Below are 19,491 nucleotides of genomic sequence, written 5' to 3'. Positions count from 1 at the left end.
ACCGTACATTTCATTCCTGTCGGTAGGTGAAGGAATCAGAGATTGTCCAAGCACAGACACTTCCACCAACTAATGAGGCCACGTTGCTTTTCTTTGCAGGAACAAGTACGGCTTGTACCAAGTCAACATGAGTGATCCACAGCGCACAAGGACACCTAAGGCTTCTGCGAGCTTTGTGAAGAAGATTTATCAATCGCAGACAGTGCCACTGGAATACTTCAGTGCTGACACATCTGACTTGAACTCAATTTGTAAGTCCAAATTTGCATCTATATATTTTACAAATACGACAGAGAAGCTATCCTCTGTTCTCCTCCATAATATGCTTTACTGTTATCAGTCCTTATGTTACAGTCAAATATTAGGGTTCAGTATTCCGTCAACAATAAGATAAATAGAGAGGGGAGTAAAAGGTCGATTTTTTTAGAGATTAAGGGTTTTGCCAGTAATTGAACATACAGTGATAAAAATGTATCACAACATCCGCATAGCAGATCTTTTCAAGAGCCAGTTCGCTTATCAGATAAAATCATAAATGAACTGTAGCTGTACTGTAACATGAGATAAGAAATAATGTACATAACTGACTACACCGATTATCGACTGATGATAATGCTCTTCATTTTGCTTGTCCAGACTGTCCTCAGTCATGATGCAAATACGGAAAAGGTCATGCTACTGGAGTTCCTTATCACCACAAAAATTCTATTCCAGTGCCTGTTATGGAAGAAATTAAACCCATATGCGCAGACTTGGGATGTTAGAGACTTGAGGCCTTTTTGATCTTGTCAGAAAATTTCATGGTTGTATCACAATCAAAATAAGAAGTTCAATAACATCGTATCGATTCATGTCTGTAAGAATTTATTTGGTGGAAGAAAACCTTCGAAATTAGGGTCATTATTTTATTTAAAGATGGTCGTTTGGATAGCTTACAGTCTCTGGTAAAGCTTGGTATTGTTCCTTGTGTTAGTATCAGCAACGGTAGTTAACTTTTGGATGAAGTGCGAATATGCAAAGTTCAGTATTTAATACCAAGAATACAAGTGCAGCAGGAAAAAGAAAGCCTCTAAGAGAGGACGAAAAATCCAAATGACCCTGATTACCCTGCAGGATATACTTGATTACGAAATTAATTTCTCAATGTTTATAATAACTTCTTTAAGCACATTTCCTAGCACTTGACATTTTCAATGTTAAACCACTAAATTATACAAAACTTTTTAAATATGCTATACAATAGTGAAAATGAGTCAACAACTGGAATCATAAGAAGAAGTGGCTTATTCTCTGAATCAGAGACAGTCATATGAAATTTCTGTACTTTAAAATGGCTTAAGAGCAAAAATTGATACAGACTATACCAATAACAAAGAACATTTAATATAGTTCAGCGAACTAACCATGCATGCTGAAAACAGCTGTCAAAATTTCAGAGTCCTAGCTGCTTCAGTTACAGAGATTAAGCTACAGTCACCGGCAATTCGCGGGACCCCTCCTCGTCTCTTCGTTGTGCTGAACTGCACAGAATATAACATGCGAAGACACGAACACCAACATACTATCTAGAGGCACGAAGAAAAACATTTTCAGACTGTTTTAGATCATGTTCGGGAGTTTGATGAGGTTGATTAATTTACCTCTGATGTCTATCTGTTGTGTTGAATAAACTAACGAAGAAACACTATTTAGCATACACTGCACTGATAGAAATTACAACTTATCATGATAGCGTCACAAAAAGTCTTTTCGTAATGGGATAGCGATTTGCAGATATACAGATGGCGATAGTATCTCGTACACAAGGTATAAAAGGGCAGTGCTTTGGCGGAGCTGTCATTTGTTCTCAGCTGATTCATGCTAAAAGGTTTCCGACGTGATTACGGCCGCACGACGTGAATTAACAGACTCTGAACGCTCAATGCCAGTTAGAGCTAGACGCATGGGACATTCCACTTCGGAAACTGCTAGCGAATTCAGTATTTCACTATCCACAGTGTCAAGAGTGTGGCGATAATACCAAATTTCAGGCATTATCTCTCACTTCAGGCAATACAGTAGTCGATGGCCTTCACTTAATGATCGAGAGCAGCAGCGTCTGCGTAGAGTTGTCGGTGCTAACAGACAAGCAACACTGCATGAAAGATCCGCAGAAATCAATGTGGGACATACGACGAGCGTTGCCGATAGATCAGTGCAGCAAAATTTGTCATTACTGGGCTATGGCAGCGCCACTCCTGGGCTCGTCACCATATCGGTTGGACCCTAGATGGTTAGAAACCTGGCCTGGTCAGATGAGTCCCATTATCAGTTGATAAGAGCTGATGGTACGGTTCGAGTGTGGTGCAGACCCCACGAAGCCGTGGACGCAAGTTGTCTGCAAGGCACTGTGCAAGCTGGTGGCGGTTCCATAATGGTGTTGTCTGTATTTACATGGAACGGCCTGGACCATCTGGTCCAACTGAACCGATCATTGACTGGAAATGGTTACGTTCGGCTAATTGGAGACACTATTGAGCCATTCACGGACTTCACGTTCCCAAACAACGATGGAATTTTTTATTGATTGTAATGCGGCGTGTCACTGGGGCACAGTTCTTCGGGACAGTGTTGAAGAACATTCTGGGCAATTCGCGGGCCTTCGAACGAATGATTTGGCCATCCGCTAGTTTGATACGGCCAGCCCTGGATTCCTCTCCTGTAACAACCTCTTCATTTCAAACTAGCACTTGCAACGTAGTTCCTCAATTATTTGCTGGATGTGTGCCACTCTCTGTCTTTCTCTACAGTTTTTACCCTCTAAAGCTCGCTCTAGAACCACGGAACTTATTCCGTGATGTCTTAACAGATGATCTAGCATCGTGCCCCACCTTCTAGACAGTGTTTTCCATATGTTCCTTTCCTCGTCGATTGTGCAGAGAACCTTCTCGTTGCATACCTTAGCAGCGAATCTAATTTTCTACATTCTCCTGCAGCACCAGATCTCAAATGCTTTTATTTTCCTCTAGCCCAGTTTTCCCACAGTCCAATGTGTCACTACCATACAGTGCCGTGCTAAAAACGTCATTCTCAGAAAGTTCTACCTCAAATTTAGGCTTATGTTTGATATTGGTAGCCTTCTCTTGGCCGGGAACGCCCCTTTTACCAATGCTTGCCTGCTTCCTCTGTCCTCCTTGCCTCGTCCGTCATGGATATTTTGCTGCCTAGATAGCAGAACTCAGTAACTTCATCTACTTGGTGATCACCAATCCTGATGTTAAGTTTCTCGCTGTTCTTATTTCTGCTACTTCTCGTTAATTTCATTTTTCTTCGATTTACTCTCAATCCTTCTTCTGTGCTCGTTAGACTATGCATTCCACTCAGCAGCACCTGTAATTCTTCTTAATTCTTCTTCACTTTCATGTAGGATAGAAATATCATCAGCGAATCTCATCATTGAATCCTTTCACCCTGAATTTAATTCCACTCTTGAACCGCTCCTTTATTTCAGTCATCACTTCTTCGATGTATAAACTGAACAACAGGGGCAAAAGACTACTTCTCTCTCTTATACCGTTTTTAATCCACAAACTTTGTTCTTGGTCTTTCACTCTCTACTGTTCATTCTTGGCTCTTGCACATGTTTTATGCTAACCGTCTTTCCCTATAGCTTACCCTTATTTTTTTCAGAATTTCGAACCTCTTCCTCCATTGGACACTGTCGAATGCTTTTTCCAGGTCGAAAATTCTTCTAAATGCGACATGATTTTTCCTTAACCTTGCTCCCATTAATAACCGCGATACCAGAACTGCCTCTCTGGTGCCTTTATCTTTGCGAAAGCCAAACTGATAGTCATCTAACATATCCTCAAATTTCTTTTCCATTCTTCTGTATATTATTCTTTCCAGCAACTTGGATGCATGAGCTGTTAAGATGATTGTGCGGTAATTGTCGCACTTGTTAGCTGCTGCAAACTTCGGAATTATGTTGATGACGTTTCTCACAAAGTCATATGATGTATCACCACTCTCATACATTATACACACCAACCTGAATAGTCGTTTTGCAATTATGGACGGCTATAGAGGCTGCATGGCGCAGTATTTCTGCAGAGCACTTCCAACGGCTACTTGAGTCCATGCCGCAGCGAGTTGCTGCACTACGCCGGGAAAATGGAGGTCTGACACATTCTTAGGAAGTATTCCATGACATGTGTCACATCAATGCGTATCTCGTGACTATAAGAACTAAGTAAGAGATATTAGCTCGAATACAGCGCCTTACAGCAGTTTCTTACCACATGTTGTACAGCTCGCGAAAGAATCATAAAAAGAAGTAGAAGATCCAATCAATAAATAACAGGAAAACATGAATAAAAACTACAAAACTTTGACAAAGTTTAAGCTTATTTGATGTTGTTTGGTGGTGTCCTTAAACTACTTGAGCTGTCAGATAGGGATGGCACTCATACCTCACGAACGGCATGCTACGAATGAGCGAAACAAGATGGCGGAAGCACTGTAGCTTTGCACCAACGTAGAGCAGCAGAGTGTCATTAGATTTCTGTTAGCTGAAGGGTTGAAACCAATCGAAATTCGCTGCCGGATGGCAGTCGGATGTTTGAGTCGAATGTAAATGTGCAAGTGGACAAGTAAGTTCAAAATGGCTCTGAGCACTATGGGACTTAACATCTGAGGTCATCAGTCCCCTAGAACTTAGAACTACTTAAACCTAACTAACCCAAGGATATCATACACACCCATGCCCGAGGCAGGATTCGAACCTGCGACCGTAGCGGTCGCGCAGTTCCAAGTAAGTTCAAACGGGTTGTAATAAGTGTTGAAGTTCTCCACGCCTGGGACGCTCTGTCTGTGTATTAATAGAGAACAACACTGCTAGAGCTCATGAGTTGATACGGGAGAACAAGCGTATCTTAGTGAGTAATATGGCAGGAACGATGAATGTTAGTGTCGGATCAGCCCACTTATTATTCATGACGTACTGATGTTAAAGAAAGTGTGTGTGAGGTGGGTTCCAAAACATTTTACATCAAAAATTAAAGAAAGACACGTGGATGTGTGTAGGGAGATCTGAAGTTCATCTGCTTGCCCATCCAACCCAACCACTCCCCCTCCCCCCCTCCCCCACCCTCCCCCCTATTCACCGGATTTGGCATCTTCAGATTACCACATTAGTAACCTTCTGAAACAAGCTCTAGTGGCTCAGGGGTCGCTGATGATGAGGAAGTCTAGCCAGCAGGGCATACCTGGTTAACAAATGTCCCAAGAATTCTTTGCACGTGGAACTGACAAAATTGTCCAGCGGCAACATAAGTGAATTGAACTTCACGGAAGTTACTCTGAAAAATAAGTAAGTGTTGTATACCAGTCACGTAATAGATTCTTTACAAAAATATCCGATTTTTTATTGAATGGGTCTTGTATATGCTCGAGTATGGAATCACTCCTACAGATGTTTTTCATTCTTTTCATGTGTAACTGAGACAGCAAGGTGAGTGGCTGATACTGGTACACTGCAAGGTTCGTCATACTCTGTACTCCGGTTCATGAAGTACTTATGTGAATGTGCTTATGTGAATGTAAACACAGAACCACTGCACTGTGTTTTGGAACGTGAGCCCTCCCTTCTACAGCTATAACAGTGCGTCATCCGAATACATCTGAGGAATTGGTCTGTTTTTCCCATAGTGATCCGCATGCCTATTGGAAGGTATTTCCCGCATACAGGTTGAATCCGAACTCCACAGACTAAATTTCAGAGGTTGTTCTGGGTCATTATATGAGAATTTTTATCTCAGGGATCCTTTCTCTGCAGTGGCTCGTTCCGGTGTGTTACCCTCTTGCCTTTGATTCTGTGAAAATACCTTCACTGCAGTGAAATAAAGACTGTAACACGCAATCACGAAAACGTACAGCAATCTTCAGTACAGTGATCTGATTGCTTTTTGCACTGCATTCATTAAACTCAGGAACCCTAGTACCAGTTGACATCGAAGTTTTTCGCAGCGGCATACTTGTATAAAATCTTCTCCCTGATCAGACTGCGTCATATCGGAATGAAACTCGAGCTTTCGAAGATTAAGATCAATCTTCTTCACCAGGAGATGACTGTCTTCCAGGAGCAAACTCTGCCGTCCTTCATAGTGGGATACGAGCTTTCATTGGAGGCGACATCATCTGGAGGGCAGGACTCGAATGTACAAATGCAAGGAACTGATAATAGGTAGTATGGCCCCCTTCTTGACTGGGTCATGCTTGAGGGCCGAAAAGGGAAAGGAGACTAAAGCCAGCGTCAATTCTTCCTTTAAGAGTTACGATTTTTCGTTGCAAAGACATCTAGTCAACCGTAGAAGAATAACCAATAGCATTTTTTTTCTATTTTGCTAAGGGCCTCAAGCAAATTCGGGTGCATATTACGAAAAATATGTTATTACAGTAGTTTTCCGATCTCCGCAGAGGAACAAGGATTTGCTGCGTCCAGTGATTTGAGAGTACCTGATGTGTACAATGTGCCATACGAATACGCCGAAAATTATGTAAGGCAGAAAATCCGCATCGTAGCCGAGCGCTGCACTGAAGATAAACGGCATATCAAACAGCTACAGAATTCTTGGGCCATCAGCGTTGGCGGAACACGGCCTTACAGAAGGGAACAAATAAACTTACAGAAAATGGAGGCCCTCTACCACTCATCGATCTACTGGGATTCCGTAATAAAAGAAGCGGTAGAAATTCATATGAGCAGCAACAGTTTCAAGAGAGGAGGAGGTTATAACTTGAGTGATGGCTGGAGACGATCATTTGAGACGGAGCACCTTCAAATAAATACAGCAAAAAATCATAATTCTTAAGGGGAGACCTCATGGTCTCCGTTCCCCTTCCGCTCCCCAATCTTATCCCAGTGGGGGAGGGAAGAGCATACTACTGCACTACCGATTTGCTCGTACGAATCCGACCCTCCATATGACATCGCCGCCAAAAGAAGCTCGAACTATAGGTGATGTCACCCTAATAATCACCACCCTGAACACCACTATAAAGGCAGCAAACTTCGCTCTCGACAAACAGACACCTCCTGACGAAGGAGAACGAGCTAATCTTCGAAAGCTCGAGCTTTCACTCCGATTTGGCGCGGTCTAAATACCTCGTCGGTTTTATGCCATACACCAGCTGTCAGCAGCACAGACTGTGAGTGATCGGAACAAGTTAGTTACCAAACGAGACATTGTATTGTATGTTAACCGGGGACCTAGAAACGACGGAGAGGCGCCGTCCCCGCCGCAGCCGCAGTGGTCCACAACCCCACGACGACTACTGCAGTCCACTTCAACCCTCCGCCGCCCCACACCGAACCCAGGGTTATTGTACGGGTCAGTCCTCGGTGGACCCACCAGGGAACGTCTCACACCAGACGAGTGTAACCCCTATGTTCGCGTGGTAGAGTAATGGTGGTGTACGTCTACGTGGAGAACTTGTTTGCGCAGCAATCGCCGACATAGTGGAACTGAGGCGGAATAAGGTGAACCAGCCCGCATTCGCCGAGGCAGATGGAAAACCGCCTAAAAACCATCCACAGACTGGCCGGTTCACCGGACCTCGACACAAATCGGCCGGGCGGATTCGTGCCGGGGACCAGGCGCTCCTTCCCGCCCGGAAAGCCGTGCGTTAGACTGCACGGCCAACCGGGCGGGCAAACGAGACATTCTATACATACCGTCGACATTTGTACAGTTCTTCAGATATTTTCAGTGCAGGACAGATGCAAGGATAAATGAGGGTAAGAAATCAAACGAAATGCAATAACTCCGTATGAAACCAATGGATACCACAGGACTCATATAACAGAACGCTAAGAAATTATCAATGAACGATATTCGCTGTAGATCGGTTTCATCCTGTCAGATTCCAGTTGCAGTCTTCGTACCTGTCCTAGTGTTCAAGACTGTTTGCAACATTAATTCAAATGTTTGTTTCCGTTACACATCATGACACCTTATTGTGCACAGAAAAATTTTAGTGTGTGAGATTTTACAGTTCCTCTAGGGCAGGGTGACCAAACGTCCCGGAAAACCGGGATTGTCCCGGTTTTCATCTCTGTGTTCCGGTGTCCCGAAAATTTGTTTCGGGACGCTCAAAAGTCCCGGAATTCAGTTTTTGAATAGATTTCGTGAAACTTTCTCAAATTTTTGGGATTTCGCTATATTAAAGGAAATACAACACAAGAAACTAATATATTTTAGCTTATTTGTCAAAAACCTCCATTGTCCCATAATAGTAATCACAGTATCAGTATTGATACACTCGGGAAATAATTTACTTTGAGCGGTACTTTGGCCAACAAATAGTAAGTTGTATTATTGTAACAGAGCTATGAAACCGTCCGATTGTCGCGCCACTTACTCACATACTCATTGTCAGAACAGTGTAGTAGTTGATGTTTTGTCAGACAAACTGCAACAGTTTTTTCTCATATTAGTGGTATTATTGCTGCAGTACTGTGAAACGCAATGCCGAAACGTGCCTGCCAGTTCAGTGACTGTTATTCCAAGGAATGGAATTTCATTAAGAAAGGTCGTTTTGATTACGAAGCAGAGTGTTCCGTATGTAACTGTTTTATTAGAATAAGTCATGGTGGACGTTCCGACATAGTTGATCACATCAGGTCAAAGAAACACATTAACAGATACAGTGCACCGAGCTGCAATAAAACTCTACAAAATTAGTTTGTGAGACATCAGTCAAGTGAAGCGACGAAAGTTCGAGCAGCCGAGCTTACACTAGCCTGCCACACGGTAAAACATCACCAAACTTATAGATCTAGTGATTGTACTAATAAGCTTAACAGCATTATGTTTGATGATTCTTCCATTGCAAAAAAGTTTAGTTCAGGAAGAACTAAGTGTCAGCCTTAGTGAAAGGAGTTATTGCTCCCCAGAGTGTAAAGGAAAGCCTTGAACACACCAAAAAGTCTTCTCTCTACGTGATATCCACTGATCTAAAATAGTTCCTTTTGTTGTTCAGTTTTTCGATATTAATCAGGGAATTCAGACCAAACTTTTGAAGGTGAGTTCCCTACCTAATGAAACATCTGACGAAGTTTCAAGATTTTGTATGAATAGTATCGAAATGTTTGATCTTGAGAAAAATAAATGTGTGGCATTTTGTGGAGACAACACTAACACAAAGTTTGGTGGTTTAAAAAGACAAAGCAAATGCAACGTATACCAAATTAAAGGCAACATTACATGAAAACGTTGAAGGCATAGGGTGCCCTGCACATGTTTTACACAATAGTGTGCAGAAATCTGCTGACAGTGTAAGCTGTGATGTTGAAACTATGGTCATGAAGGTATACTCACACTTTTACATATATACTGTTAGAACAGAGAGGCTTAAGGAGTTCTGTGATTATGTGGGAACTGAATATATGAATGTAATGTGTCACTCGAAAATTCGCTGGTTATCACTGTTTCCAGCAGTTGAAAGAGTAATCCACCTGTTTGAACCGTTAAAAGATTTTTTCCTAAATGAAGACAAAGCCCTCAAAATATTGGTTCAGTTTTTCAGTAACCCTTCAAGTGAAGCCTACTTATGGTTCATTCACAGTCAGCTTAGCACTTTGCAGCATGGGATAAAGGAAATTGAGGGAAGCACGAAAAGTGTAATAGAGATAAATGATGTTTTGAAAAATACTCTGGAAACTGTTACTTAGAGGAATGAACAGCAGTTCATTTCTTTTAATGTTAAATCTGTCCTTAAAAGAGCAGAAGTATCAGAAGCAGCGCAAAGGAGTTTTAGAGAAGAAGTTAACAAGTTTTATGACACTTGTGTAGAATATCTCAGCAAGTGGAGCGCCTCATATTTACCCTCATCACCGGTGTTTGATTGGATGTTACTGAAGAGAGTGCCAAAATGGGAAAGTGTTGAAGAGACAGTTTCTTATTTGAAGAGTAAAGAGATTGAAATCGGTGATTCCATTTTCTTTGATCAGTTCGGCATACTGACAAATTTTGTTGAAGAAAGTCTTCACAAATGGAATGATGAAAAAATAAAAACACCATTGGAATGTCATGAGAAGTGAGTGAGTCTTTTTAAAAGCTGTGACTGTCTTCAGCATTGATCTGAGTTGGTAATAATTGCAAGCTATTTATTTGCAATCCCAGCCCATAATGTCATCGTGGAAAGAATATTTTCGTTCATGAATATCCAGTGGACTGATGAAAGAAACAGAATGGAGGTGGACTCTCTTGAAGCAATCCTGCAGATCCTGTACAACTACAAAATAGATTGTGCTCAGTTTTATCACCGTGTATCAAAGAACGAAGACATGATCAAGAAGGCTGGAGGGAGTGAAAAATACCCTTTTCTCCAAGGACAGTCAATTCCATCTACAAGAGCTCAGTAATATTAAAGCTCATGTTAATATTAACTGATTAAAAGTTGAATGGCTGTAAAATTTTGTAAATTCGTAATACATTTCTTTATTACTGTATACGTTTATTAAATGTCATTAATTATACAGATAATATAGATTATATCAATCTTTTGTATCCTCTTATTAGTTATAATAATCGGGTTAACAAAATGTATCAACAAAACATTAATATTTAAAATTAAGAAACCTGGGTACATGTGGAATGAGGTGTCCATTGGCACCCGGGTGAATGTGTCCCGGTTTTCACCGAAAATAATTTGGTCACCCTACTCTAGGGAACCACTGTTGGGAAAACGAACAAAATGCCAAAACGGTGTTGACAAAAACTTAGTTAAAAACCAAAGGAATATTTAAATTCTTGAACTCAGTGGGACGACGGAGTGCTTACACTCCGGACTCACATTCAAGAAAAATCAGGTTCAAATCCCCCTACGGCCACAATGTCTCGCTTTCTCATTTAGCCAGATAGACACAGTGTACGTAGTTACAGCCAGTCTCAATGATGGAACAGTCTACCTCTGAAAACTGTTATGCTAATTAAGCAAACGCATATCTGAGACGGTTTTAGGACCTGATGATGGTCTGATATAGATCGTCTCTAATAAAGTGTGTAGTTAAAGGTGTGTATTGCATAATGCAGTCCCTAACATTCGTTGAAGCTGTACGATACCACCTCTATAAAATATTTCTAAACTCAAGGATCTCCGTCAGTTGTCAGTGAACTTGGAGAAGACACTGGAATCTCAAACGGTTCGTATCATAAAATTTTAACTAAAGTAAATTAACGTGGGTCGAAATTTAGCAAAGATTGTAGCTCATTTTATAATCGAATTACTAAACAAATATCGAGCGAAAATTTGCAATGAACCCCATGATGAAGCTGTCGATGATGACACATTCATGCAAAGAATCTGAGCAGGAGGCTACCGTTAGGTTCATTGGCAAGATATTCAGACATATTCAGACACCACTAATTTGTCGTAGAATCTCTATGCCCGACGGGAGAATGACATTCTCGAGCCGATCTCGAAGTGATTTTCACAATCCTTTTAGTTTGTCACTTTTGATTTTTGTCTCAAGGTGTAACAGTCAACAGTCATCACTGTTCAGACATTTATAAAAGCTTGCACCAGAATAATCACTAACAGAGTTGAAACTAAAGAGCTCATGGTTCATTCGGCATGAGAGCACGTCTAGTACTTTCCTCCTGCAGTCACCCTGCTGCACAGATGTCACTCCATTTGACTTTGTCTAGTTTCAGAATCTAAAATCAATGCTAAAAGGATGGTAATACGACACGAGACGTGTTTCGCTTTTATATGCAAAGGATGTTCTGTAAAACTGGAAATTTGTGGTAAAGTCTTATGGGACCGACTGCTGAGGCCATCGGTCCCTAAGCTTACACACTACTTAATCTAACTTAAACTAACTTACGCTAAGGACAACACACACACCCATGCCCGAAGGAGGACTTGAACCTCCGACGGGGGGAGCCGCGCTAAGGATGTTTTGTGGTTATTCTAGGAATATAGATACATAATATGTTTGTACATTTGGGTTTTTATAAATTAAAACCGGCATTTCTTTATAATGTTGGCGCGCAATTTACTTAACTTGCTTCTGCCTCAAGTTTACACGTTCTGCAAACACTTCCTTTTCTTTCGTTGTTAGCGTAGGTTCCGGTCGAAAGGAACTTGGTTGTACCTTCAGTCTTGGCCGGTTTTCGCCCTTTTGGAAACCATTATTTTTACTCTGCATTGGCGTTGCTTCCACTTCACGTCACATGGCAGAACTCAATGGAATAGAACTGCAGTTACCGAGCGCACGAGGGTGTGTGTGTGTGTGTGTGTGTGTGTGTGTGTGTGTGCGTGTGTGTGTGTGTGTGTGTGTGTGTGTGTGTGTGTGTGTGAGAGAGAGAGAGAGAGAGAGAGAGAGAGCGTAAGCGTGTGTGTGTGTGTGTGTATGTGTGTGTGTGTTCAAAACGGTTCAAATGGCTTTAAGGTCATCAGTCGCCCAGATTTAGAACTACTTAAACCTAACTAACCTAAGCACATCACACACATCCATGCCCGAGGCAGTATTCAAACCTGCGACCGCAGCAGCAGCGCGGTTCCGGACTGAAGCGCCTAGAACCGCTCGTAAACAGCGGCCGGCTGTAGCTGTGTGTGTGTGTGTGTGTGTGTGTGTGTGTGTGTGTGTGTACGATGGGAGGGGAGACAGAGAGAGGGGAGGGGGGGAAGGGCAGAGAGAAAAAATGTATGTGTGTGTCTCAATTACGGAAAATGTCTTATATGTTCAGCCGAGATTTGATTGGAGAGGGAGAGGCTAGCGGTTCTAGTTTTTTGGGTGGAATGTGGGGTCGGGATAGTGGAATAGTTATTATAGGGAAGGCATCTGGGAGATGACGGTAGTAATGAATGGGAACTGAGCAAGGGGTGGTAGTTGGTGAGTTGATATACTTAGAGCTGTGGTCATATGTTTATTCTCTTCCTGTTGACATCTTTCCTCTATTCAGTCTGTGTTGCTCCGATCTTCTTCTTTGTTTTTCCTCTTGGTCAATTTGTCATTTGTGAATTTTGGACCTGAAGATTTCACGGTTTTGGACATCTTCTGGAGTAAGACTTGCCAGTTTCAGGTTAGTTTTGATCTCGTCAGCTCATTCCATCGTGATCATTTTGGAATCACTCCTATTGTGAAAAAAGTCGAATATGTATTTTGTAAGTCTGTCTGGGTTCATTCTTTTAATGTCTCCGTAGAATCTTAATCGTCTTTTTCTAAACTCACTATGGATATTTGGGTAATGTTTGATTTACATAATGCTAATGAGTGTGTATTGTTCGCCTACAAGTCTTAGGCCTACAATTTTTCTTACGATTTTGCATTCTTTCTCTTAATGTTTTCAAAGTCTGTTTTCCTGTTCAAAACAAATAGTTTGCATGGATAGACACATTCTGGATTAACTTCTGTATTATAATGGCTTAGCTTTGTGTGCTTGGAGATACATTTCCTGATTGCTTTCTACATATTCTGGTGTTTGATTTCATTACATTTAATACCACAACACTCATATAGTGTTTCAGTTGCCTGGACTACCCTTTCATTCTTGTAAGTGAAACCAGTCTGTAGTACTTATATTAGTAGCTGTGGCACTAGAGCAATGGTGTACAATCGGGCTACACAACCCTGTCCCCCACCCCCCGCCGAGGGTAGCCCCCTACCCCAGGGGTACGTGATGAAACCCCCATCTCCTGGGATAAGGCGAAGTTAAAATAAGCATTATAAGCACATCAGTTCTTCGTTTCAACACTGAAACAGATTAATATATCCCTGTAGGTTAAGTTGTTCCAGATGAATGTATCGAACTGATGCATGCTGGAGCTCCAAAACTGGGCATAAAGTTCACTTAAGGGAACATGAAGAAGAATGGAACATTGCCAAATTTTAGCGACTGTTTACATTGTGTTTTAGTGAAAAGGTGTGATGACGTCGCTTAATTTGAAAATCATCTGAATCCCTTTCACAAAGGAGTGGTCCAACCTGGCATGTGGAAACCTAACCTGAATTTCTTCATACAGAAAGTATACGTCGACAGAAAATCACTGTCCGAATTTTTGCTGCTAGGGCTCACCGCAAGTATTTTTATAAAAATATTGGTCACCCGTTTGTGCCTCACGAAGAAACGCTTATAACAACAGTTTTTATAGCCCTTCCTATCTTGCACGTAAATCGGCGTATAATAAACTGACACAGTCACTGACAAGAGAACGTAGCGCCACATGGCCCAAAGTCGAAAGTGCACACACGCCATTTTTAAGCACTTAAATCATACCAAAAATGTCTCAAATCATTAAATCTTTGAATAACTTCCGGATCATATCGTCGGCTATAGTGTTGCTGACGTAATCTTTACACAAGCGGCTAGCAGACGAAAGAAAATCAAGACATGTTACATTACAGACGACTTCTATCAGTCGACGCTGTAATATGTTGATATGAAATATTTTATAACAATTTCTGTAGCACAGCTCTCATGCCAATTTTTGATTAATGTATATTTACTAACAATGAAACACATCCTTTTTTATTTCCAGAAGTCGTCACAGAAGTGTGAAGTGTCTACTAGGTGACGAAAACTAATATTTCCTTTACACAAAGCACACGTGAGAAAGGACAATTTAATGCGTTTAAGCATGTCACAGTAATTATTAGTCTTATTTAGACAGAACAGGTGTGGAGTAAGAAATGGTCGTTGCCGTTGTTCTGCCTACTGTGCTGAGCACCAGATATACTTGATCAAATTCGTAATTTCGTGATACAAACAGACAATGCACAAGTGACTAAAGTGTAAAAATACTATTCTGCTGATAAATCAGAAATAACAAAGAACGATCAGAAATAATATTGCTTTCCAGTGCCCAAAAATTTGTTTATGAGAGGCTGAATCTTTTAGCCGTCGCCCTAAGACGGATGTGATGTTATGTTCGGGCCAAGAGTCCAAGAAAATCAATGAATTATTTGCTACAACTAGTAAGAAAACGTTTCGCTTTAATATTGAGAATTATTCTCTTCCATTTTTCCAGATTTTGCTACGTCGATTATGAAATTTTTGCTGCTAAACAGCCTTTTTCTTTTTTTGGTCCCAGTATGCCTTGGGGTTCCTAAGGTAGGTATAAAGCTGTGGAAACAGTAATCCACTGATACTTATCACTGGATTTGTTATATACAAAATAATGTGTCACGTCATTCATCAACTGCACAAGCGACTTTGTCTTTCTTTCGCTCGAAATGATAAAGAGCTGTTTATACGCACTTGTTGAACAAAACCTGACTGGCTTTATACACAGTACTTCAGGGGATAACAAGAAGCTTAATCTTTACGTCAGCTACGAATTTCTCTATTGTGTTACCTTTCAATCACATCTCCCTTACAAATTTCTTGAAGTAAACTTGCTAATTTCGCTGCTTTGTTTTCCATATAATTTTCTGAATCTGTTTAACTAGGTCGAACAAAGTGTTAATTTCACTTGAAATTCAGAGGAACCAGTCACGTAATTGTGCAATGACTTTCACGAGCAGTTCTAAATCTTTCCAGTAGTTTTTCTTTCATAATTTTGTGAATTTCAATTTGGTGTATATTTCGTACTTTGCTTCAATTTTTGTTCTATTTATACAATTCACACGCAGATTTTTCAAAATGGAGCCAACCAAACACTGCTTAACTTCAAGCGTTTTCTTCCTCCTTCGTTTAACCAAAAAATTTACAGCCGTCACTTTGACGCTCAAAGCCATTACCGTACATGTTTTCGTAAGGCTAGGGAAGTACCTTTTTTTGTTCTGGACTTTAATTGGCACAACAATCACCGTTCGAACAACAGTTTACGGAATCGTCAGTTATTTCATGTTTCTTGTAATATTTCCGTAATTTCTGGCAAAATTTCGACATCATTTAAATGAATGTTCAGGAAATTAATTAGTAAATAATATATACGGAGGTCTTCAGAAAAAATAGATGGTTTCCATTGCATACTATGTTCTTCATGTTTCATCTTTGCAACGTTGAACACATTAATTGGACTACACATTACTGTGAAACTCTGGAACCTGCGCAAAGATAAATGCTATTAGCTCGCATATAAGAAGAAAACACAAAGGAAATTAATTCACTTTTATCTCCATTGTTAGCACATACCAACAACACAAAGGCAACTGCTAATTATCATGGATATTAAATGAGTTGCAAGATCAAATGAATAGTAACTGCAAACAGTTGTGTCAGGGAAGCTATCAATGGAGACTGAAATTCACCTTACAAATTAGGATCGGTTTCTGCTACGTTACCTGTTTACCATTAAGGTGTAAGCCAAGGCTCGCCGTGTTGCGCATGCGCTGTCTGCCGCATCTACCGCAGGGGTTGTGCATTCCTGTAGCAACCTGCCGAGCTACGTATGTGGTAATTTTCAACCTTTTTTTTTTTAAAGAAAAGTTGGAATGAGTCTTTACAGTTAAAATTTTTACATTGTTTTTCTGTCGGTGTAGTCTTTCTGCATAAAAAGTTTCTGGACATTTTACAACATGACTGGACAGTCAGCACTCCGCCGACGGCCCCGTCACCTCCTCGCGCCGGCTTCTGTCCTGGCTGTTGGACGCTGCCTCCAGCGCCGCCCCATGCCCTGCCCAACGACGTTGCCCCCCACCCCCAGAAGGAAAAAAAAGGGTGTGATGTGAGGTAATGAAATCTCTCAAACTCAGAGACTGCTTGAAAACAATTAAAACATCAGAAGGAAGCGTCGGAGACTAGCGTCAGTCGGTTGTTTCATTAAGTGAAATCAATCAAACCTGAGAAGAAAATGAAAAAATTCGAGTTGATTGTCTCATTCGATCTCAAAATCCCGCAGAACGAAAAAACAATCGACTTGACAAGCGTTTGTTAAAACTGGTCATTCGTCTGATCGCTATCGATTAGGCGGATCTTTTCCATTGATCGACGGTTGTGCCACTGCTGCAGTAATTGAGGATGTCGTCGAGTCAACACTTGAAATCGTAGTGGCTCTCTGCTGCGGAGCCCCATCAAAGCAGCACTTGAGCAACTGAACAGCATCGCCGTTTACAAGACGCTCATTCCCAGACGCCGGACTATAACAATCTGTCAGTCCCCTTTGCAGCTCTTGTCTCCACTAGAATGATTCTTCTTCCCTCTAACCTCTGCTTATAACCTAAACTGATGATAAATATCCGGACACACATTAGTGGATATTAATATGGGTAGGGCCACGCTTCGCCTCTATAACAGCTTCAGCTCTTCTGGGGACACCCTCGATGAGGTGCCTGAATGCCTATCGGGAAGAGGGCAGCCCATTCTTTCTCAAAAGCGAAACCGGACACTGGAGCCTGGAGTGGACATTCTAACTTATCCCAAAGACGTTTCAATGGGTTCAGGTCAGAACTCTGGGTATTTCAAGGAACTTATCGTCCACAAACCATTGTCTCACAGATGCTGCTTTACGACAGGGTGCATTGTCGTGCTGATATATTTATCATCCTTGAACTGGTCCTCTACTGTAAGCAGTACACAAGGCCGAAAAATGTTTTCATACCCTTTCAAATTTCACTTTTTCTGAAGTGCAATAAAGGGTCCACACCCCAACCACGAAGAACACTATCTCACAGCTAGCTAGACTTCTGGTAACACTTTGGGATTCACAACCGATTGCTTCCGCTAATTTCATGCGATTTTTTACCGTCACGCTGTGCAATGTTCGACGTTCGCTGCATGAGGGAAGTGGTAAGGTGTGAAGGGGTAGTGGTCAGGCGGAAAATGAAGAGGGGGAAGTGGGAATGGAAAGAGAGATGGGGAGGAGGATATCGTCAAAGGAAAGGAGAAGGATGACACGGTTATAGAGAGGGGGTAGAGGAAATGGACGATGAGAGGGGGTTGAGAAGATGAAGGGACAGAGACTGGGGATGAGGAGATAGATGGATAGAGGTGGTTGGATGTAGTGGACAGGCTGACAAAGGAAGAGGTGGATAGACTCACAAAGGAAAAGGTGGACAGACTGACAAACGTAGAGGTGGACATAGAGAGAGGATTATGAGCTGTGTTCAGTATACGAATATGTGACGAATGTATGTTGGTGAAGTCGCGGAAAAAGGCTAGTATATACACTGCCGGAAGAAATTAGTACGCCGAGAAAGAAGATGTCGATTTTGAACCAATGACAGCATGTGCCACCTGGAGGATAGCGGATGTACTAATAATGGTTTAAACGTCTTCCGCCAGCAGATAACATAGTGGCATAGCTACCAGAGCGCCCTCTGTATCTACCTTTAATAGGGAATGCTTACAGACAGAAGGGTCAGTTTGGTGCAAACGTGTGAAGCAACCAGGCAACCATTCCACGGAGACGCACTCCTGCTTCCTATAGCGAAATGAGTGCGTTTCAACGGGGTACAATTCTGGCCTTCGGAGTGGCGGGATGGTCCTTTCAGAGAACTGCCACACAAGATGAAAGTGCTGCGTCAGTTGTGCAACGATTTTGGTATCAGTGGTCACTTCTCACACCCGTAGACGAGGTTCTGAACATACACGCAGCGCAGACGCTCATCATAGTATTGTAAGGACCGCAGTGGCAAATTGTACAGCTATCACAGCGCAGATAGGGCTTGTGAGCCCAGACGCGTCAAACAGTCAACACAAACTGTTGCGAAGCGATTTTTAGCAGTGCACGCACACCTCTGGCCCATATTCCATTTACGCAGCAGTATCAACATGCCCAAGTCCACTGGTGCCGTAAAAGGATGATAGAATGGCGCGCTCTGGTGTTCAACGATGAAAGCAGATTCAGCCTGTACGCAATTGATAGTCGTTTGCACATACGATGAAGAATTCGTTCGTTTAAGGAACACTAACCCCGTCCCAGGCATTATGGCCTGGGGAGCAACCATCTACAACTCTTGTTCAACTTTGCTGTTTATGGAGGGGACGCTAACTATCGCTCGGTACATGCAGAATGTTGTTAGACCCGATCTATGGCCGTTCTTGTATCAGGATGGTGGTATATTGTTCCAACAGGATAATGCTCTCTCACACACTGTCCCTGAAACTCCGCAGGACGTGCAGCAACTTCCCTGACTAGCACAATCTCCAGACTTGTCTCCAGTAGAGCACGCGTGGGATATGATGGGACGAGAAGTGACTTGTGTGACTTGTGCGACTCGTTAACAAGCAATTCTTACTGAACTACGTGAACAGGTCGAGCAGGAATCGTATAACGTATCCCAGGACAGTATTCACCATCTGTACAATCGACTCGATGCCGGAGTCAGCACCCACATTGCTGCCCACGAAGGTTAAACCACGTACTAATGTGAGTGTTTCAGCACGGGTCGGTATCTAGTACCACAGAACCGCTTTCGCACATACATATATATGCACTCAAGAGCCAAAGCAAGTGATACACATTCGTGTGGAAGTGCCGCAACACGACGTGCCATGGACTCGACTAATGTCTGAAGTAGTGCTGGAGGAAATTGACACGATGAACCCTGCAGGGCTGTCC

The 19,491-nt window shown here is 42.0% G+C and overlaps 1 protein-coding gene across 1 annotated transcript in view; it reads left to right on the top strand.

The window, feature by feature from the left end:
- LOC124804948 (lactase-phlorizin hydrolase-like) overlaps positions 1 to 19,491 on the top strand; it is a 146,935-nt gene that overhangs the window by 115,627 nt on the left and 11,817 nt on the right. Inside the window, exon 9 of the mRNA XM_047265334.1 lies at positions 100 to 251. Within this exon, the coding sequence (XP_047121290.1) occupies positions 100 to 251 (152 nt within the window). The remainder of the gene's footprint in view (positions 1 to 99; positions 252 to 19,491) is intronic.

This window comes from Schistocerca piceifrons, chromosome 7, assembly GCF_021461385.2.
Source record: "Schistocerca piceifrons isolate TAMUIC-IGC-003096 chromosome 7, iqSchPice1.1, whole genome shotgun sequence".
NCBI lineage: Eukaryota > Metazoa > Arthropoda > Insecta > Orthoptera > Acrididae > Schistocerca > Schistocerca piceifrons.
The sequence above is the reverse complement of the archived record's forward strand: the minus strand, read 5'-3'. Positions and strand labels throughout refer to the sequence as shown.